General features: G+C 38.0%; 1 protein-coding gene across 1 annotated transcript in view; it reads left to right on the top strand.

Annotated features, from left to right (window-relative positions):
* The window catches only part of FAM171B (family with sequence similarity 171 member B), a 35,736-nt gene extending 15,286 nt beyond the window's left edge, over window positions 1-20,450 (top strand). The window contains exons 2-8 of the mRNA XM_087708071.1: window positions 2,502-2,735; window positions 5,893-5,985; window positions 7,946-8,104; window positions 11,106-11,276; window positions 13,884-14,000; window positions 16,763-16,886; window positions 17,492-20,450. Coding sequence (XP_087564197.1) covers window positions 2,502-2,735; window positions 5,893-5,985; window positions 7,946-8,104; window positions 11,106-11,276; window positions 13,884-14,000; window positions 16,763-16,886; window positions 17,492-18,827 — 2,234 coding nt within the window. The 3' untranslated portion in view covers window positions 18,828-20,450. The remainder of the gene's footprint in view (window positions 1-2,501; window positions 2,736-5,892; window positions 5,986-7,945; window positions 8,105-11,105; window positions 11,277-13,883; window positions 14,001-16,762; window positions 16,887-17,491) is intronic.
* Window positions 20,451-23,722: the final 3,272 nt, after the last annotated feature.

Raw genomic sequence — 23,722 nt, 5'->3', positions numbered from 1 at the left:
TAGAGAAGGAGGATATTCTTTTATTTTATGGTCACATCAGCAAACCTGTGAGGAAAATCAGGATGAGAAGAGACTGTCCCAAAAAGTTCTGTAGGGAACTGGGGAACATAAATGTGAGTTTTCTTAGTTCTACAACAAACAATCAGTACAATACTTAGACTCTGCTGCTTTCCGAAGGCCTATCTTCCAGTGCTTGAAAATGTCCATTGAAAGCAACAGCTCTGTTCCCCTTCTACGCAACTTTCTACCTTCATTATTGGAAATGTGACTGGATGACATGCGATGGGGCCAGCACTACAGCATGAAGCCTCAGCCATCGTGGCCCAGCAGCAGGGTTCAAAGCCCCAGTTTCCCTCATTGCCCTGTACTCCAAGGCACCTGTAGCTTTGTGCTTTCCTACTCCATCACGCTATCAGATCTTCTCCATCTTCTGGTGTCCACCGTTACTTAGGCCTACCTAGTAAGACCCTTCACGGGGCAACCTGCTGGCCACATGTAATTCTGTAATATTATGAGGAAATCACCCCATGTGATCTTGAAAAGAAGACCTCATGCAGCCAGTAGTTGCTTGTGAAGAGCCAGTCTGAGTATGCTTGATCAGCGAGAACAAAAAGACAGCAAAGGGTATTAAGCAGCAGAGTTTAGGGCAACAGAGACTATGAAATGAAGGGCCCCAAAATAGCAGAGATGGGGAGATAGGTAGGTAGAGAGAGTTGTAGCAACCTTGCAGTCATAAGTGAGAGCAAGCTTCCAAGTGTCAAAATTTTGATTACATGAGCTCAGAGGCAGTGTAGCAGCTGTAATTTTGGGGATTGGACATAAGGTACTATTTGTTTACCTTCGCTGTAATTTGAAACAATCAATGAAAAATTGGTTTGCAACTGGAAGGCTATCAGTACAGTCCGCCCAATAATCTCAGATAAGTTGCTAAGGGTATACAGTATTTTCTAACTGGTAATTGAGGAAATATTGAGCCAAAGATAACACGTTTTATCTGAGTTAATCAATCTCTATTTGATCGCTATTGCAGAACATGAAAATGGAGATTTAAAGTGGTTAGATTTGCAGTATTCTTCACAATCTGTAGTATGATCTTGTTCTCCTACTTGAGCTTCCATGCCTGATGTCTTCAGTTTCCAATCAGGACCAATTCCATCATGCAGAAACTTCATTTCTCTTTCCTAACTCATGCTTTCTGGAAACAGCTTTCTAACCTTTCCATTTTTATTCCAGGTTAAATTTTCTTGGCCTTAAAATCAAAACAGTAGCTATAGAATGATAGCTATAGTGAAATGGCATCTTCAGGTGAAACAAGGTTTTTTTGGGAGTATGGGAATTTGCTTTTCGGTACCAAAATACTTCAGGAAAAATAGGATTTAAGATCCTCCACTATTTCTGAACAAGGCTTAGAAAAACGATTACTGTATATAGCAATTTATATTCAGGATGTAAATCATCCTGCTTTCTGCATTTGCAACATATCGTGGCACGACAAAACCGCGGTCCACTAAAGCGCGCCCGATTAAAGCACATTGCTGACGTCATCAGCAGCGCGACAACAGCGACCGCAGAGAAAAAAGGGCGCTTTGAAAAGCGCTTTGAAAGCAAGCCGATTCACGTTAAGGTAAGGGTTAGGGTTAGGGTTAGGTTGAGGGTTAGGGTTAGGGTTAGGTTAAGCGTTAGGGTTAGGTTAAGGGTTAGGTTTAGGGTTAGGTTAAGGGTTAGGGTTAGGTTTAGGGTTAGGTTTCGGGGGGTTAGGTTTAGGTTTAGGGGTTAATTTTAGCTTTAGCGCTCACAGCGTGCTTTTTTCGTTGCGCTGTGATGATGTCAGGTACGCGGTTTCGTCGAGCGCGCTTTAGTCGACCGCGGTTTTGTGGTGGAACCGCAACATATAGAGTGCACAAAGCTTTAGTCTCTCTGTAGGTGTAATTTTTCAGAGAATGTCAGCTTCCAAATTATGTAAAATTATATTTAGCTTCAGATGAAATAATATTTGATTGCTATTGATGTAACTGAATATGTGCTGAAGAAAACTGTGAACTACCAAATTGGAAATGTAATTGAAATCAACCTAACTTGCATGGTGAAATGTATTTATTCTATTCCGTCCACCATATATACCTCATAAATATGCAGAGGAACTCTATTGGTTTTATGCCATAGCACGTCTCACACTTTTTCCTCTTCTATCTTTCTGTCTACTTTTCCACTTGAAGGTGGAGATATTCTGCACAAGTCATCCTTATGGATCTTCAAAATCAGTGTACGCTTTATAGGATATAAGTAAGAAAATGCAAATATGTATTTCTCCATAGAAGTCTTAGCAATCCAGTTACTATAGATCATGTTTTGCTTTCTTTGAAGTCATGAAACCTGCAAATGTTTTCCTAGATGTTCAAAAATGCATCCCCAAGAAATTAAAGGCCTACTCTTTTTTTAAAAAAAAGGGCTGGAATTTAAATAAAATAATTGAGATTACTCTTTTCTTTTCTTTCTTATAGCACCTGTGTTTACCCTGAAAGTGCAAGTTAATGATATAATCAGTCACCAGTACCTACAGCAAGCTGTTGTGGACATCTTTGTCAACTATACGAAAACAAATTCTACTCTAACTGGAAAGAATGGAGCAGTATTGATACAGGTTCCCTATCAGCTAGGTCTGAGTTTAACCATTGTTTCTTATAAAGATGGTTACATGTTAACACCTTTACCTTGGAAAACTGGGAGAATGCCAAGTAAGTAAGCAAGCTTAAGAACACCTTTTTAAAAAAATATATATATATATTTTCTTTAAGCCAATTTTTTAAAAGTTAATTATGTAGTTCTTTAGGTGGCATATGCTTTTCATCTTGCCCTCTCCATTTTCCCCTTCATTTCTACCCATTTACTTTCCTTTTTAAAAATTTGTTCTGTGATTCAGTTGTTATTTTCATTGAGCAAATCACTTACGTAATTCATTTATTTCATATTGGTCACTTATTTTTGCTTTTTCCTATGTTCGTCACCCTTTCAGTCTTCACCCAATCTCCTTTATTTTTTACACACAATGCCACCTAAATAATCCATTCTCACTGCATTAAATGTACCTTTGTTCCTCCTAACTTACGAAATCCTCAGTGCCATATAATAAAATGAGTAGAAGTATGCCCTTAGGAACAGACATTTGTTGTTTTAATAAACATTCATTTCTCGCAACAGACCACATGTGATACACTATTTTTCTCCTAGCCTTTGCACAATTACATTTTGTCAATCCATTTTTTTTTGTCAAATCCAGTTTTTGGGATCTCTATTTCTTGTTGTATCATCTGGTCCACCGGTCACCCACTGGTGGTCCGTGGACCACTGGTAGTCCATGGGGAAATTTTGGTGTTCCGCAGAAAAATTATTTGCATTTTTTTATATTGCACATAATCAGGGGTCCTCAAACTATGGCCCCTGGGATGGATATATGCAATGACTGTTTGTGTTGCTGCAGAGAGTCTCCCCCTTTGGGGTCTTTTTGTATGGGTAGGAGAGGGGCACAAATTCTGACTTGAGGTCTACTTCGGCCTCCTGGTGTGGGCCTTTGGGTGAAGGCTGGAGGGAAGTGCCGCTGGTGGCAAAGAGCTGGAGGACCTTGTTCCAGTGCATCATGGCCTGGAACTGGCTGACCATCTCAGCCCGCTGAGCCTCCAGGTGCTTCCAGGCGCCAGTACCTGGCCTTGCAGTCCCACAGGATTTCCCTCTGCTTGCAAAGTCTGTGCTCATAGTCCTCAGTGAAGGGCTTCTACTGAGCCTCCTTCTCGGTCAGATCCAATTTGAACTGAGCTGTTTTGTCAACACTTTTTTGTGGTGGCTGCAGCAGCTCCAACAACTGCTTCCTCTTGGGGCCCTAAGGAGCCTGTGTGGCAGGCGAGGAGTGACTGGGAGGGACGAGTAGGGGTTGGTGAAGTGCCCCTCGACATGAGTGACATTGAGTTAGCCACACCCACCCAGACACATGACCGTTTAGCCATGCCCACCCAGCTGGTCATTAGGCAGATCATATTAGTGGTCCATGGGATTTAAAATTATGAATTTAGTGGTCCATGAGGTCTGAAAGGTTGGGGACCCCTGATCTGATTAAACTTTGTTGAAAATAACATGTTTTCAACTAACAACATGGGACATTCTGCATGCATAAATGGACATATATTCATGCTTCTCCCCCCCAAAATAACATGTTTAGCAGATGAAATGTAAAATTAAAATTACTGTATATAAGGAGGAGAAATGGAGGCTTCAATACATAAATTTCTGTATGTATTGAAATTTCCATTTCTTTTTATTAAGATATACATGAATAAAAAAACCTGAATATATTCTTCACACAAAAGGTAAAGAGCATGTCTAGCAAAATTACAAAGGATTATGCTCAAAATGAATCTTCTTTTTCCTTCTCCACAAGGCAAGAAGAAAGGAAAACAAATCCTATCCTGTTATCTGTAAAAATCAGATTTCTGCTACTACTACTAAATTTTAGCTGAAGTTACTTCCATACTTTTTTCATTATGTTAGTTGTCATACATAAAATCTTCTATAGTCAAATGATTAGGCTTATATACAAAAATCTATAAATTTCCATTATTTTTAATATAAAGTGTGTCAAGTGTATGAGTAATATATAGAAAATATAAAAACGTGTTGAGAGATTTAGGGCTTTGCTCATACAATGATAGCAATAGCGATAGCACTTAGACTTGTATACCACTTTACAGTGCTTTATGGCCCTCTCTAAGCGGTTTACAGAGTCAATATATTGACCCCCCAAATTTGGATCCTCATTTTACCAGCCTCGGAAGGATATTGAGTCAGCCTTGAGCTGGTGAGGATCAAACTGCTGGTAGTGGGCAGAATTAGCCTGCAATAATGAATTCTAACCCATGCGCCACCACGACTCTTACAATCATCCTAGAAAAATTCATTATGGGAAAAACTTGATTTAGAAAAGTAACTCTTGCCTGATTCTTCTTTACCAACCCACAGACATCCTTTGTTTGGAGATATTATTCAAAATGTATGAAGTCTGCTAAATAGATGGCCGTGGAATTGAGCCTCGCCTTATTTAATCAAACTCAATATAATCATTATGTTTTTCAGATGATTTAGCTTTTCCCATTTAAGTTTTACTACTCTTCAGGGCAGGGGTGGGTTCCTGCCAGTTCTAACCTCTTCTATAGAAGAGGTTCCACAAATCTACTGTGCCGTTTAGAACCGGTTCCAGCTCCCTCCCCACACCCATCCACACTAAGCTTGCCCCGCCCACCTCTCACTGATTGGCTGGCTCACCAATTGCTCCACCTGCCTCTAAAACGCCTATCTAAACCTTAAAGTCTTAAAGCTGTCAAGTTTGAACATCCCTGGTTTTTTTTTTTCTAAAGGGTTAGGGGTGCAAGGGTCTTGTAACTTGACGGCTTTAAGACTTGCACACTTCAATGCCAGAGTTCCTGAGCCAACGTGACTGGAGGAGGAATTCTGGGAGTTGAAGTCCACAAGTCTTAAAGCTGTCAAATTTCAATACCCCTGGGGTTTTTTTCTAAAGGGTTAGGGGTGCAAGGGTCTTGTAACTTGCTAGCTTTAAGACTTGCATGCTTCAAATGCCAGAGTTTCTGAGCCAACATTTTTGTTGCTAAGCAAGAGCATTGTTAAGTTTCACCACATTTTACAAGTTGGCCACACCCACCCAGTCACATGACTGCCAAGCCACTACCATTCGGTCACATTGCTGGCAAGCCACTCCCACCTAGCCACATGGCTGGCAAGCCACTCCTACAAAGCAGGCCACGCCTACAGAAGAGGTTCTAAAAAAAATTTGAAACCCACCACTGCTACAGGGCAAGTAATAATATATTATTATTTTATCTCCCACAGTATATTCATCGGTTACACTTTCATTGTTTCCCCAAAGCCAAGCAAATATATGGCTGTTCGATGATACAGTTTTAATCACTGGGAAACTATCTGGTAAGTAAGAACAAAACATACCTATGTTTGCAAACAATTTTCTCTTAAGGTATAACCATGTGGTGAAGTCAGTAAAGTTCCAGATTATGTTTTTCAGTATGGGCTGCAAACAATACATGCAAAGAGTTAGAGCTATTTGAATTATTTTATATTTTAGTAAAACAACAAACGCAGACTTGTATTGAATGCTTAATTTGCTAATTCGTGTTAGTGGATTTATTGGCTGGCCAGAAGATGCACATCTTTTCAGGCCTAAAGTTTATCCTCTTAGCAGCTCAATAATGGAGGTTAAGTTGAGAGGTAGTGACTATTTCAAACACAAAAGAGATGACCCCAACCCTAGTCCCACATTCTTCTATCACAACATCATACTCATTTTAATGTAATTCTAGAATAGGTTCTCTCCAGCGCTAAAAAAAACGGTGGGTTGTATTGTTTCAGTTCAGTGGTAACCCACAATGAATAGTTTATAGCATTGCTGGAGTTTATGCCCCTGTTTGTATTTGTATTGAAAATGTGTATTGTCTTCTTGAAGGATCTCCCCATGCTACATGTGGCAAGAGAGGGAAAAAGCTGACTGAAAGCCACTTTCACACATTTTTATCAACACCTCTCCCTTTCCATTCCTCTTGTCTAATGAGGAAATGTTAATGGGTCACTGCACACAAAGTAAATCCAATCTAATCCAGTTTCCCCAGACTTGCTGTCTAAAATGCAGGATTAAAAAATAAGAGATACCGAGGAGAAAAAATAATGAAAGGCTGTTGTTATTGCTGTTTTATCAACAGCTGAAATCCACCTGATATTCTTTCAACTGCATCTTGCTTGTTAAGTGAAAGTGACTTAACCATTGCTACCTTTTCTATTTTTCATTTTTTAAAATAATGTTTTCTAAGTTTGGTTATATTTTTAGAAAGATTTATAAGCTCTGTTTGTATTGCCTTAGTAATTGAGTACTGCATACATCGTTGCTTTTGTCTTTTATGATATCTCATTTTTCTAATGTTAGCTTTCATGTAGCATATTTTCAGAATATTTGCAAGTATATGTAATTGGTTGGAAAGAGTTTTTTAAAAAGTATTCCTTTTTTTCTTTCTTTTTTAACATGACGGTGCCATGTCAGGATAACAATTACAAATAAATCAAAGCCCAAGAAAAGTCAATAGTAAATCTTAACACACAAGCTAATAACTATAACATTAATACAATAACAGCAATTATAGTAATATGACCAAAAAGAGAAAAGAAAAAGAGCTTTAACTAAATTTCTCACATTAGCCCATTTACAATTTCTCCCATACTATAGTCATAGTTTTATACATCTTTATTTTCCATACTAACAATTATTGACATTCGTAAACTTATTTTCCCTTTCATTTCTACCTCTTATCTCTATCCATTCATAAAATGTATTCCATGTCCAATAATATTTTGAATCTTCTTTATCTTTAATTTTCAAAGTTAATCTATCCATTTCAGCACAATCCCAAATTTTCCTAATTATATCCTCATCTGATGGGGTGTTCACATTTTTCCAATATTTGGCATATATAATTCTTGCTGCCGTCAGTATATGTAGCACTAAATATATGGTTGCTTTGTCATAACTTTCCGATAGTATACCTAAAAGGTATGTTTCTGGTTTGAATTCAGTATGTTGCTCAGTATCATTTCCAACCAATTACGAATTTTCTCCAAGTAAATCCTTCCTTTCCTACACTTCCACTACACGTGGTAGTATGTTCCTAGGATCTGGTTACATTTCCAGCATTTGGTGGAGTAATTCTTATACATTTTTGGCCAATTTTGCAGGTAGCAAATGCCACCTATAAAACATTTTGTAGAATTTTTCTTTATAGGCCGTGGTCATAGTCAGTTTGTAGTATTTCTTATTTGGTCATATGATTATTTAAGCAAAGCTTTACTAAATTCCTGGTTTAAAATTTTAATTATTTTTCAGAGGCGAAATCTCAGCCAAGTGTTCAGTTTCCAAAATACTTAATTAAACTTCCTGTGAACCACCATATCAGTAATGTAACAGCGTATCTTACAGTGCCGCAGCAGTTTTTAAAAGTGGAGCATTTCTTCTATACAACAGGAATTCTTTTAAATAAATCAGGTAAGTCAGACTGATCATTAATTCTTGAGGTTTTATCATTCTTACCTCATGTTTAAAAGCTCCGTGCCAATATTCATCCCCTTATTGTGGGCTTTGAATGTAACCACCTAGATGAGTAATGGTTGACTGAAATATTTAGCAGACCTAAGGAGCCATTAGCCTTGAGACTTATAAGTTGATAAAACTATGTAGTGATGATATGCTTTACATTACAGATGTGCTGCAGTTCCAAAGACAAAATGTCCAGCATTCCTTACTTGAAATTTTATGTTTATTTTTCATTTTACTGAAATAGATATACAGCATCAATGGGAGAAAATGACAAAGATGATAAGTAGGACAGTGAAAAAATAAACCAAAAATGCAAGAAAGGAAATGTATATTAATTTGAAAATAGATCATGGATGCATATGATATTTGAAGGAGAGGTTTTAGGCATCTGTACTCAATATTTCTGCTACAGAGAAAGATAATCTATACTTTGTTAATGTAGCGAAATAAGGAAGGAAAATGTGAATAAAATTATTTTTAATTAAAATATTACTCAAAATTTCTGTGGTTTGGTTGTTTCTTAAACCGTTTATCTAGGAAAAAACCTATCTTAGTTTTTTATGTTTTTGAAATAGTAACATTAGCCAATAGGAAAGATTATTGCATAATTAACATATTAATGACTCTACCATTTTGCAGGAAATATAGATAGTCCTCAGTGTACAACTATTCATGAAGCTACAACAAATTTTGCACATTCAAATTAACACGTAGTATTGTTAACTGGTATGTGCTGATTGGTTTCTAGTTGCAGTTGCAGCATTGGAACTTAAACAACAAACTTAATTTCTAAACAATCAGAATTAATACTGACTGAGGATCATGGTAGATATGTGGAGGGTGAAACTACTTTACATGAGTCCCAGATTTTGATGATGAGAATTTATGCTCCAAATGAAGACAAAGTTACTTTTTAAAAAGAACTTATGAATAAATCAATGGACTTACCATATGAAAGTGGATACTTAATGGGAGAATGGAATGGAGCAATTTATTTACAAAAAGACAGAACCTCTGAAAAAGAGATTAAAACAACACAAGGGAAACCATCAAAAGTTCTTTTTAACAAGGTAGACAATTTACATGCCTGGAGACGCAAAAATGGTGATGCACAAAATATACTTATTTTTTTGACAAACACCAATCTTTTTAAAAGAATTGATATGTTTCGGGGTATCTAAGAATTTGGCTATGACATGTTTGTAAATGAAAAATCAAATTCAGAGAACCACTATATAGCCAACAATTCTAACATTAGCAGTTCTAAGAAATAGCTTAGAATTTTGGAGAGAAGGTTTACAGGTATTCACAAAAGTTCAGTACCTCCTTCTTTGTTAAATGCCTGGAAGTCATTATGAATTCATTAATGAGTATAGTAATAATGAAGTTTAATATCAGCCATGAGCAGATGGATCTTGGGTGGTTGAATACAGGGAGCTGAACACAGCTGGAATTAATAATATATGACTCCCCCTTTTACATTTAAAGAACTAGCAGGAGGCACAGTTGAGGCACTTTGTTTTTCATCTTTAGATTATAGTGAAATTTCTAATGTTTCTTTCCAATAATTTATATGTGCATTAAAAAAAAACAATTTCAGTCCTAAGGGCATGTGGTAGTTTTATGAGTGTTTTGGTGCTGGAGGGGCTGTCATTCTTTTTCATCTTCATGTGACTTGATTAATTAATTAGCAGCAATGCTCCCAAGTGAAATGCATACAGGATATAGCTCTAAAATAGATTAAAGGAAGATGGTTAGTTTCTACCTGTCTTTTTGTTTTGAGTTTACCTGGTATTTGAGAGACCGCCTGCTGCCAATTACCTCCCACAGACCCATTAGATCACACAGGGTTGGCCTCCTCCGGGTGCCATCTACCAGCCAATGCCATCTGGCTATTACCCGGGGGAGGGCCTTCTCTGTGGCAGCTCTGGCCCTCTGGAATGAACTCCCCGCAGGGATTCGGACCCTCACCTCTCTCCAGGCCTTCCGAAAAGCCGTCAAAACCTGGCTTTGCCGGCAGGCCTGGGGGTGATGAGTTCCCTCCCCTCTCGACATGTATGGTTGTGCGACTGTTGTCTACTTTTATTATTTGTATTTTGTCTTTTTATGTTCCCCCTTTTTTCCCCCTTGAGTTGTTCGCCGCCCTGAGTCCCCCCGGAGAAGGGCGGCATACAAATAATAAAATACAAATACAAATACCAAAGATTCACTTTTTCCATTTCTGTTTTCAGTCAGATGGTGGATAAAAGGCAGTTGCTTGTATTGTCCCCCCCCCCCCTCAATCAGATTACTATCTATACAGTGTTGCAAATTCTTTAAGGGAAAAAAAGCATAGATAGCTTCCTTCTTACTTTTTTGTAGGTTTTTTAAATGTATTAACTTTTTTTACTTCTTCTGTTTTCTGTAAAACTTGTCGAAATAACATTTTTTTTAATAAATAAGAAAAATAATGTCAATTAAATCAGACTTCTGATTAAATGTCTATAAGATTGTGTTGCTTATATTTTTAGTAGCTGTTCATGGGACTTGTATTAGTACATTTATTTTTGTAACTTTTTCATGTAGCCTTGTACAAAAATGGAAATAAGAATATCTCATGAAGTATCTAATAGTTGTCATTGATAGCAATTGTCTGAATACCTGGAAAGCTGTTGTATCCCAGCTTAGGCAATACTGAGGTAAATGTAAGGCTGATTCATTATCCTTTGATACAATATCACATGACATCTCATATAGAAGCCACCGTTCATAATATCCGTAGGTTAAGTCATTTGGCTTAATAGCAATAGCAATAGCAGTTAGACTTATATACCGCTTCATAGGGCTTTTAGTCCTCTTAAGCGGTTTACAGAGTCAGCATATTGCCCCCAACACTCATTTTATGAAGCTGCTTCAAAACTATTATATGTTCCGGAAAAGTAAATTAACGCCATCTTTTCTGTATGATTAGGTTTCAAAAGTATTGAATTGACTCCCCTTGCTGCAATTTGCGTAAACATATTTTCGAGTGGGAAAGAACTGCAGGTGGATGGCTCCATTCAGATTACCTTACCTCTTCTGCCTACAAGTGCAGTCAAAGCAGGAGAACCTATCTCAGCCTGGACTTTTGATATGAAAACGGGTGAGTGATCTCTTACAGCCAAATAATGTTGCTTACAACTGGAAGAAAGCTTAGTTTTTATCAGCTTCCTTTATTATTATGTGAATAATAATAATAATAAATCCCAATCGAGATGATCCTAAATACGTTTTCTTAGATGCAAATTCAGCTGATCCAAGATCCTTGTTTCCAGTTTTTGAGCATAAGGGTTGCAGACTACAGAGAGATCTCAGTTTATGTCTGTTCATTCAGTGTCTATTCAAAGCAGTGGCAGAGTTAGAAAAAAATAAACTTACGACCTTTTTTAAAAAAAGTTGTAGCCGTTGCGGCATCCCTACAGTCTTGTGATTGCAGTCCTGGCACTCTGGTTCCCAGCTCACAATTAATTATGACGTTGTAGTGAGGCAGGTCATGTGACCGCCATTTGTGATCCACCTGGCCAGTTTCTCACAAGCAAAGTCAATGAGGAAGCCAACAGGGAAGGTTACAGGTTGCCCCAGGAAATAGCTCTCACCCCCTCCTTTTTCTTTGAGGAGTCCGCTATGGAGTCCCAGGGATCATAGTCTGTAGCACCCCCTGCCCAACTACTGCACTACCCCATCTGCCTGAAGCCCCTTCCTGCCCTCCCACAGCATCCACCAAGCTACTCGAGGCCCCTTGAGACCTGTCCAAGCTCGCTAGCATCTATCTGTAGCACTCTCCACTCACCCACAGCAACCATTCCACCACACCCACCACCACCACCACTGTGACCCGTCAAAACCGTGCTCGACTAAGCCGCGCCCGATTAAACCGTGTCGCTGACGTCATCAACAGGGCGACAACAGCCAGCGCGGAGAAAGAAGGGCGCTTTAAATAGCGCTTTGAAAGCAAGCCGATTCAACTTAAGGTAAGGGTTAGGTTTAGGGTTAGGTTTAGGGTTAGGTTAAGGGTTAGGGTTAGGGTTAGGTTAAGGGTTAGGATTAGGTTTAGGGTTAGGTTAAGGGTTAGGTTTAGTGTTAGGTTTAGGGTTAGGTTTAGGATTAGGTTTAGGATTAGGTTTAGGGGGGTTAGGTTTAGGTTTAGGGTTAATTTTAGGTTTAGGGTTTACAGCGTGCTTCTGTCTCCGCGCTGTTGTCGCCCTGTTGATGACGTCAGCGATGCGGTTTAGTCGGGCGCGGTTTAGTCGAGCGCGGTTTTGTGGTGGAACCCACCACCACCACATTCCTTATCTTACATGCCTGCCTCTTCTCACTTAAAACCTCACACATCCTAGAGTTACAATGGCAACCAGGATTGCCAGGATTGCTGTCATTAAGCAACGTGGCCCTGTGATTCACACTTTACAATTGCATTGTTCAACAACAGCAATTACAGTCCAAATTGCCATTGTAACCCGAGGACTACCTGTATATACATTCTTGGAAAACCTGCATACGATCTAAGATCTACATTTTAATAATAATAAATGCTTAGCTGCTTTGATGCATAACTGAGGAATAGTCCTCAATTTACAATTGCAATTGAGCCTGGCATTATTATTGTAAATCGTTGAGGTCATAAGTTGAGACACCTATGTGGCCAGAAGCAATTTTCAAGCCTTTTTTATGGTGGTGGTTAATAACAATAACACTTAGACTTATATACTGCTTCACAGTGTTTCACACCCCTCTCTAAGCAGTTTACAGAGTCAGCCTCTTGCCCTCAACAATCTGGGTCCTCATTTTTCCCACCTCGGAAGGATGGAAAGCTGAGTCAACCTTGATCGGCTCAGAATCAAACTCCTAGAGTGAGCAGTGAGTTAGCCCTGCAATGCTGCATTCTAAACACTTTGCTACCACAGCTCTGTAAGCAAATACTACAGTCTTAAAGCAAACCCATTCATTTGAAATGATCCAAAAAAACCAGTCATGTGACCATGTAACACTGTAACGGGTCATAAAACTGATCTGCCCCGGCACATGATCGTGTGATACGCTGAGATACTTTATGTGGCTATCCCAAATTTGTACAATTGTTAAACAAAGACTACCTGTTCTAGGTATTAAAGATAGAGCAGTAAGTACATCATTAACTACTTTTAGAAAAACAGTGCTGGACTAGATGGATCTACCTCTAATACGATTATTTCTACCATTATGAGTACCATATTTTTCAAAGTATAGGATGCACCTTCCCCCCCCCCAAAGAGCGTGGAAATGTTGGTGCATCTTATACGCCAAATACAGCCATTTTTGGCCTCCCAAAGCCCCACCCCTCCAAAAACAGAGGCTTTTTTGCCTTACCCCAGCCCTGCTGAAGCCTGCAGAGTGCTGCTGGGGGCTGAGGGAAGGCAAAAAAAGCCTCAGTTTTTGCAAAAAAACTGCCTGTTTTTCGCAAATAACAGGGACATTTTTGCCTTACCCCAGTCCTGCTGAAGCCTTCAAGTGCTGCTGGGGACTCAGGGAAGGCAAAAACTTTTTTTTTCTTACTTACCTCTTCAAAATCTTGGTGTGTCTTATACACTGGTGCGTCTTACAGTCTGAAAAATATGGTATATCATTATAAGTATAAAAGAGTTGCCTAAAGTTTTTGATTTATCCATTTTTAGTTGAAAGTCTGAAAGAAAGCATCTTACTTTATTTTATTTTTTGGGTCTTATCTTACCAGGTGCTTGGATCAATCGTGGTTTGGGAATGGTAAAGAACATCAATGATCACTTAGTATGGACATATACTGCTCCAAGTCTGGGATATTGGATAGCAGCCCCATTGTCTGGAACCAGAGGTAAAACTGGAGAATTTGACATTGTTTTATGTCTGCCTTAATTTTTATTACTTTCATAAAGTCAGAACGCAGGAACTTAATTCTTCCAAAATTTAATTGGGATGATGAGATTTTTCTCTTGTTTTTATGTGGAAGGTGAAGTTTCTTTAGGCTTATGAAATATGACTTTGGGTCATAATACAATATTCATTCCAATATTCCAGATGATGCCAAGGTAAATGCAATTAGATATTACAAGATATGCAGATTTATATTAGTAAACATCTAACATCACATGGTAATTTAGTTCCTAACAGAAGCCTAGGAAAGAGTTCCTAGAGTGAAGCAATGTCCTATTTAGAATACATGTTGCAAAATTGAATATGCATGAGCTTCACGCTCAGATCCAGTCTGCTCAGGTTGTATATTAATTTTTTGCTTGAATGTGAATCAAACCTTCAGCAGGAGGGACAAGGGCATGTGAATATAGTACTTGTATAATATGACCCAGATCTATGTATCTTGTTGGATTAATGCTCTCTATATACAGGTAGTCCTCAGATTACCACTCATTCAGCAATATTTAAAGTTATGATGATGCAGCAGGGGTTGCACAGGTAAACCCACCAGTGGCTGGCCAGGTTAGGTGGTCTTAATAGAATGGACCTTATAAATTCATATTAGTTTGGCTTTTCATTCTAGTGCCCTGGAGTCCCAAAGTTGACTTTTAGCTGGAGTGAACTTCCTCCCCAAACTTCCTCATAAGTATTAAAAATAGGGCTGAACAGTGTGGCAAGACCCTGTAAAGTGGGGGCACAGGAAGCCAGACGTGGGTGAGAGATAGAACAGAGGTAAAAGCTGCTGACAGCTTAAGACATTATAGGAACTTCTCTTTTTTGTATTTCTCCTATGTACTTCTCTGTAACATTCCAAATGAACTTCCCCTTTTCGAAATGTCATGCTTGTCTCGTGTATGGAAACGCCTTGAGAATGCACCGTGTGGAACACGGCATAAAAGTAGGATCCTGGGCAGAGCTCAGGCAGTTCAGATTTTGGTGTGTGAACACGCTGAACTCGATGCATCCAATAAACCTGTTTCTCTCACTTTCGTGATCTCAAGTCCTGCTCTTTCGTAAGTAGATTGCAAACCACAATCTGCTGCAACAATGACACTGCTGAATGGGGAGGACTTACAACCATTCCTTGGAGTTCCAGCCATTGCAGCATCCCCATGGTCACAAGATTGCAGCCCAGGTGCCCAGTGCCTGGCTTGCAGTTATGACGTTGCAGGGTGCCCACAGTCACATGATTATGGTTTCTGGCATTCCCTGCTAGTTTTCCCACAAGCAAAAATCAATGGCAAAAGCCAGCAGGTTTCAAATCATTCTTGCTCCCACTGCTTTTTCACCAGCTTGCTCTCTATAACACCTGTGGCACCTCCCATCAATTGTGGCACCCGTACCCCATGTGTGCTCTGTAATACCCACCTGTGGCACCAGTCCATGTGTTGGCCTAGGTGTCCACCTGTACTCCATAGTGCCTCCCTGCAGGGCCCTCCATTGCACCTACACACCTGCCCCCCTTCCTTAGCACTTGCCTGTGACAGCTCCCTCACTTGTTCATAGCTCTCTCCTGCAGCCCTCACCTACTGACTCCTTTGCCTGGAACGCCCACCTCTTCCTGCTTAACAACGTGTGCTGTCTTAAGGGTACAACAGCAGCATAGACTGCTAGGTTTGCTGTTGCTAAACCATGAAGTTTGTGTGATGTCACACTTTATGACCACATTGCTTAGCAACCCAAATTCTTATCCCAATTGCTGTTGTAACCCCAAAAAGCATGAAGCAGATTCCTGATCCTGACAAAACCTCTTTTATTAAACGAATGTGAATACCTCTCATTTCACATTCAGCAAAGGCCTAGTAAACAGTCTTTCAAAGGTGAAGTTATGACCACAGACCTTGTCTAGCTTGGAAAGCTGCCATGTAAATATTTTCCACACTCAGTGCTGTGCAAGGAAAGACTTGGCACAGAATCTCTGAGATTCACGGACAGATCTTCACACTCCTGAAATGAATGAATGAACGAATGAATTGTTTTCTGCAAAAGCCTACTTCCCTTACGCTCTTCTTTTATTTCCTATGGGAGGGGCCATTCACCGTCCACCTGTGACTTTACTTCCAAGTCAACCCTGATTTCTTAGCTGTTCTTTTCTTCTGGCAGCTCTGCACATGCAGACATTGGGAACAGACTCCAGCTGTTCCTCTGCCTCACTGCTGTGTAGCTCTGAAGGCAACTGAGAACTGCCAAACGGCCTTGGCCCCATCTCTGCCTCTGACGCAGAGCCCTCGTCCGAGCCTTCCTCAACCTCCAGGGTTGACCATGCTCCTCCCCAAACTCCTCACAGTCTGTCTCTGCTGCTGGCGGGTCACAACACCTGTGAACTACTTGTAGGCATATTGCTTGAATGATTTTGACTGAGGTAGAACCCCATCAATATTGAGACAATGAATGAAACTGATTTCAGGGCATCTTGCATACCATTAAACTGCTTCTATAATAAATAAATTGTGGACCTCATGCTCTCTGAAGTGAACCTCTCTATTCCATTTTTGCTGGAAACTTGCAGCAATGTTTCCTTTTGTTTGCTGAAAGAACCAGTGTCAGGATGTAAAGGAAGAGCACTGTCTGAAAAATATAGGAATGCTCAGTCTGTGCTAATGCAAAAACCAGTAACTTCTCTCCATCTCTCCCTGCATTTTCTTTTTCTGATTCAAAACACAGATTCTATTCTTACAACAGTTACTAAAGATATCACTGCCTACCACACAGTATTCCTCACAGCGATATTAGGAGGCACTATCACCATCATTGCTGGGTTCTTTGCGCTTCTGCTTTGCTATTGCAGGTAAGACAGGATATGATGGTAATGCATCCTGCCCACACACACATAGTTGATTACAGCATACATTGTTTGAAAGCATAGAATTAGTGGTCATGTTAATTCTGCTTTTGAAAGATAATTGATTTACAATTTGTGCCCACTTTCTATGCCTAAAGGAAACGCTAATTCACCCTACATGTTCTGTAATACGCTTCTTTTATACTGTTTTTGAAGAATCCTGATGAATGTGCAATTTATATATATATATATATATATATATATATATATATATGTATGTATGTATGTATGTATGTATGTATGTATGTATGTATGTATGTATGTATGGATGGATGGATGGATGGATGGATGGATGGATGGATGGATGGATGGATGGATGGATGGATTGATTGATTGATTTAGTGGTGGCAATAGTCTGCTTCAAATATAGGTAGGTATATATGATTTGGTAAAATCCAAAATTAAGTGGATGTTTTCTTCCTATACAAGAAAGATAAGCTTGTAAATTACTTAAATAAGACTGTTGGCATTAGACTACTACTAATTGCACTGATCTATATTAAAACATAGTTTTAATATTTCCTTTTTTATTTTGCTTCTTTTTTTTTTAGGGATAAATGTGGCCATCCAAAAAAGAGAAAGAAAAGTCCTACTAAACTAGACATTTTAAAAAAAGACCAAACAACTTCAACAACTCACATAAATCATGTTGATGCAGCCAAAGGGTCTTTGAAGCCAGAGGACAAATCTAGATTGTATTCACCCAGAGTAGCATTTTATAGCCCCCAGAGACGGGTTTCAGCTGAAGGTGAGGAAAGGAAAGTCCAAGACAGTTTTAAAGTTTACACAGAAGGTACTCCTTATCAATTTTCTGCTAAAAATATCCAGTGTAGGAACTCCCCCCAGTCCTTGGAAGCCAAAACAGAATTGAGGCATCTTTCGCCAGTTAAACACCTCAATGGAAGCCTTCCTCCTTCCCAAAATGTACAAGAACAGAATCAGTATCTCCCAATGACTGAGGAAATCTATGGGCTCTCTTCCCTCCCAGAACAATTAATACATCTCTATAGTCAGCCTGGTGCTATGCTTCAAACATCTGAACTATTTCACTCCCAGGAGCAACTCCATGCTGCAAAGTCAGCTACTTTACCAAGAAAAGGACAGTTAGTCTATACCCCTGTGATGGAGAGCATGAGCCATGAAACTTATACCCAGACATTGCCCAAAATGCCAATGCACGCTCTCTTGCAGGAACCGACTTCCAGAGATGAAACAGTTGCTGTAGATAGGCAACAAAGCTTGTCCCCCCAGACTGCCAACTGGGGCCGCTACACTAGTAGCTTGCTGGAGTCAGTTTCTGTCCCAGGAACATTAAATGAAGCTGTGGTGATGACACCATTTTCATCAGAACTTCAGGGCATTTCAGAGCAAACCTTACTGGAGCTTTCAAAAGGAAAACAGTGCCCACATCCTAGAGCATGGTTTGTGTCACTGGATGGCAAGCCAATAGCTCAAGTGAGGCATTCATTCATTGATCTCAAGAAGGGCAGGAAGACCGAGAGCAATGATACTAGCTTAGACTCAGGTGTGGACATGAATGAGCATAATCCAAGTCGGAAATTGGAGAGGGAGAAAACCTTTATTAAAAGCACGCAGCATTCTAAGGTACTTTACCTAGAAGACTTGGATCTGAGTACCATTGAATGTGGGACCATGCTTTCCACCCCAGAGGATCAAGCTGTGAAGCACATGCCAGAAGGAAGTAATGACCCCATCGTAGAGCAAGAGCTCCTGGAAGAGATGCCTAAAAGAAAAAACATGGCAAAAAAACATGAGGCCAGCCCTCCCCCTGGGAAGAAACAGGGAATACCACGTCTAATTAAGACAGACAGCAAAACGAACATCTGGAAAAAGAAAGACGAGAGACCACTCATTCCAAAAAACTAACATTACAGTGATGTTTATCTTCTGATTGTTTCATGTCCTGTAGACTTTACCTCCTCCTCTCTTATCATTTTATTTGTAAATTTGCACTGGTTATTTTCAGTGGGGCAGTCAGATTTAGGTGAGATTGCTTTTTTTGAGAGACGGAGCAGATTACATCTTCATAAAAAGTATTGTTTTCTGCAAACTAGCTCACCTTGCTTTCAACAGTTGTTATAACATCAGGATGTTTCTAAAACTATATGTTAAAGATTATTCTGTGGTGTATCCATTCATTCTCTGGAAGAACCCAGTATGGAATCTCATTTACTTGCTTTGAAATTAAGCATTTACTTGCTTTGACAGGTAAATGAGATTCCTGTTTAATAAATGAGAAGTTTTGTTGATACCAAATTGCATTGGTTTAGAGAAAAGTGTTTGTTATTTTTGCAACTAGTGTCTGATAATGGACATTGTCATAATATGGTTTGATATTGTGTAGTATGGTATTTTTCATTGAAATGCCGATAGGCGATCTTGTGTTTCGTATCTAATAGAACATCCTGCCTCACTATAATTCCTATATAGCTTTTTCTGGTGGGGGAGGGGAAATTAAGGACCTATTATCCAGATGGTATTTCTAGTGTGAAGACTTCTGCCATTCCAATTTGTATTGAGCCAAATTGTGCTCCATTTTTAGGATAGCTGGATTTATATTATGAATGCAGAGTTTGGCCCTTTGTGCCCACAATGTGTGCCATTGTAAACATGGTCAAAAAGATGCCTTTTTAGATATTTCCACCAGAAACAGCATTCTGTACTAGCCTTAAAAAGACAAAAGAGGTGTGGTATTAACCAATTTGATAATATGCCTCCCTTTTCAGCTAGCTTTTTCATAAGTCATGAAATTCAATAGTTGCTTATGAGCTGTTGAAATCTATTGGATAAATTTAGCCATAACTATAATTCATTAATGAAAAAATTGGGATGATGGGACCACTTTGTTATACCCATAATTTCTAATCTGATAATAAATCCGTAAGGCAGAAAAGGGGAACACCATAGTTTGATAGTATGCAAAATGAAAGATTTTGGAAGGTTCCCTGGGGAAGGATTCCAACATGTATAGATAAGCCTTTCTTAATGAAAGTTATGGATTTTGGAATCTATATAGAGTCCTCTGGAATACATATTACAGCTCTAAATATGGTTACTTGGAATTAGATTCTGTTGATTTCAGTGGAACTTGTTTCACATAAAAGTATCCACAATTAAAAGCTAAAAATGCATACATCTCTACCTGAAATTACAAGACAACCTATTATTTTCCCCTAAACAACTTTCACCATTACCTTTTCAGTGGAGATGCAATTAAGATATTGATACGTTTGTATTACCTGTATATCTTTTGTAATTTTTTAAAATACAAAATGGAAATCTCCATCCATTTAGATTTGATGTCGTATGAGACACTTTTAAGTAGGAGAATTGGTGTAAAAATGGGAGGTGAACATATTGGGGATAGAAGGAGGACTTGACAAAGAGGCATTAAAGATGTGGACAAATGTTAAATGGCATTAGCCATTTCTGCAAATAGGACAAAAGTAAAATTTCATGCCGGATAATTATACATGTCTTTATACTAAACATGGTAAGTGTACTTTGTCAACTGATTTACCATTCACTAGAAGTATCTACTGTGTGTCATAACTGGATTGCGCACTATGAACATGTTCAGGGACTCTCAATTGGGGTGTTTGTATAAATTAAATGGAAGCTGGGACAACAGCCATCCTTAGGTTATAGAATTCATTATAGAGTTAAAACACTGATTATATGAAGAACTGATTGTAAGAAATAGAAAAGAAGGAGCTATAGAAGAAGAACAAAATCTTCACAAATGTTCATTTGTTTTTTGAATAATAAATTTGTTTCTGATAATTCATTTTGGGCTAAGAGAAAAATTGATATCCATAAGTGAATTATCGCTAGAGAAGCCTGTTAACCAAAGTATTTTCCAGAATTTTGATTTTTGCAATCAGCTAGAAAAATCTAATGATACTAATTTTGTTATCAGAAAGTTCCTAAAGTCAAAGTAAAACGAAACTTATGCAAACTAGAGGCTTTTCTCATTCATCATCTCATAATCATTTGAGGAATGGCTTATTTCTATTGCAGTAACACTGAAGGTGGTTGAAGCATTTTTCAGTTCAAAATTCATTTGTCTCATTTATATTGAAATAAATAGAAAAATTTGTATACCAGAAACTTATAGGTTCATGGGGGACAGGTGGCAAAGAAATCATGTTTTAACTTATAGCAAGGTAAGGGTCTTTCTGAGTGTGAACAGAAAGTACCCTACCTTGCTAAAAATCAGTTTTAATTATGTGTGATCAGAAAAAAAAATTCTATTAACATTTCTGAGTTATCTTTTTAATATTCTCATAGGGCTTTTTTGTTTTGAAATAATACAGAGAAATGAATTATATAAATAATAAAAAGGCCTTCTTACATTTGTTACTATGAATGGAAGTATAGTAGCATTTTAATCAAAAATCCAAGATTTGTTGGAAGAAAAATGGAGTAGTTCTGAATGACACAACATTTATTGAAAGGTTATAGTGTGGAACCACACAACTACCTATGTTTTGGGTTTGCTTTTCTTTAAAAAAATTTAAAAAAATGAAACTTTGAAAGGCACAATGATACAGAAATGATGGATTTTGAATAAAATATTATAGTTGGTTTGTCTCAACTTATGAGATTTGAATTCTATTTATTTGCAGGCCATAATGTTTGAACTGATGGGAAAGAAATACCCTGAGGATTTGGGTTACTTTTACTGGAATAGTGTGATACGCATACCATAGTCTGCAGTGGTGGATTTTTAATGAAAATATGTATGTGCTTACAGAATATACGTGAGACAAGATGGACATTTTCTTCAGTTTGGAAATAAATGGAGCCAATATTAATTGCCTGTATAGAGATGATAAACTCATTTGTTATCCTGTTCTTGCATTGAATCCTACAATGGTAGTACATCCAAAGGCTTTTAAGAAATACTTTACATTCAAACATTTTACTGTCTCATCGATTGATAATTAGGCCATGCCAATTTTTTAAACTTTAAATTTGCAAACATTAGGGGCGCTCAAAAGTTATGACATGCCTTGGGGATTGTAAAGATATTTTGGTTACTTTAATATAATTTGGAAGTAACTACATGAATATCATAACTTTTTAACATTTTATTTTGTCCAGAAAAATCTTTTTTACCGCTTTAATTGTTCACATTATTGGTTCTTAGTAGAGTGTGCATAAAAGGGTAAGACTAAGAATATTTCAAATTTAATCTAAGCACAAATGCCTCTCTGGGCATCTAGGATATATAATAATGACTTAAATATAATGTATATTAAAATATTTTTGGAAGTCACTTTCAGAAAAGAAGTGCTTTTCCCTTTATATGTGACACATGCACTGAAATAGCACCAGACATTTTAAGCGTTTTGGAATATTAAATAATTTTCAAACAAAAAGTCTTTTTGCCATTTTATATTTAAACAGCAGTGATAGAATTATGCCTAGTAAACTTGATGGTGGTATTCCTCTTAATGCCTAATCAATATTTCTGAAATAATTCATTGTTTAGCATTTTGTATCAATTAGTTGTATTGGCTGAAATTTAAACTAATTTTGAAAATAACAAAAAGAATTGTCACATAAAGGAATTGTACATTTCCCAATTGCGATACACTGTTCTTTAACTTTAAAATACTGGTGTGTAACTCTTCAGCATATGTAGAATCTTTGTGGGTTTTTAAAAATGTATTTCTATGTCATACCGGTTCAGTTTTACTGTATTGCATGCATGTTCACAGAGCAGTTCTATGTATGCATGCTTATTCAGAAGGAAGCTCTTTATAGTTCAATGGAATTTCCTGCTAAATAAGTACATGTGTTACATATGCTTATAGTCTTAAAGAGTATAGTTTGTATTGGAAATCCAATTTTGTGAGCAGCAATGGCTGCAACAGAATCTGAAATAGACATGGAAACAGTCGCCACTGAAATAAACCCTTTAGGACAGATGTTATTAAAAGTTGAGATATTCTCTAATAGAGGAACTGCTAAATATTCAACAATTCCAACCCCACGTGATATAGAGAGATGTTTAGATAAATTTAGACTCCATATTTACAAAATTGGCCATTAAGATTACAAAATCATTTAGGTCACACTTGCTGCATTTGGGCCCACCTGTTCATCCTGCCAAGTAGAGATCTGACGTTTGCCCCTCTTTTTATCATTCAGTGCAGTTATTATTTTTACCTACCACCAAAGTAGACAGCCCATTTTCCATTGTTGCTATTTAAGAGACTAGCTTGATACTTTCTCACAGATATGCTGTGCCACTTTTAAATCGCTGTAGTGCTTTGTGTTAAGGGGAAGAAACGCAGAGTGGCTTATTTCAAAAGAATCTTACAGTACTAATTAAGACTAGTCATTTAATGATGTAAAGGTTGATAATCTAATCCACTGCAGAAATTGGAGCCCAGCTCTTGCCAAGATATTAGCCCTTCCTTACTAGATTTTTGTTGTAAATAACGAGAATAAAGACTCCTTTTTCACAGCATATTTTAAATTTGTATTTCTGGTTTATTAATGCTGATCCTTTTCATATTTTTTACATTTATCTACCAGGAGTAGCTGTTCATGGCTTGCAACTACTGCAGTGCCAATGGATTGTCTATATCTTACAATTTATAAGACACTGCTAAGTTTAATTTAAAAAATCTTACCAACAACTGTGTAACTCTCGATTGTTTAAAAAACAAATCGATTGTTGCATCTCATGGAGAATGTGTTACAGCTATTCACTGTACGGCCACACAAGTGAATACAAGTATCAGGGA

This window comes from Thamnophis sirtalis, unplaced genomic scaffold (assembly GCF_051295495.1).
Source record: "Thamnophis sirtalis isolate CommonGarterSnake01/CBP01778 unplaced genomic scaffold, rThaSir2_p1.2 scaffold_1, whole genome shotgun sequence".
NCBI classification, from domain to species: domain Eukaryota; kingdom Metazoa; phylum Chordata; class Lepidosauria; order Squamata; family Natricidae; genus Thamnophis; species Thamnophis sirtalis.
The sequence above is the reverse complement of the archived record's forward strand: the minus strand, read 5'-3'. Positions and strand labels throughout refer to the sequence as shown.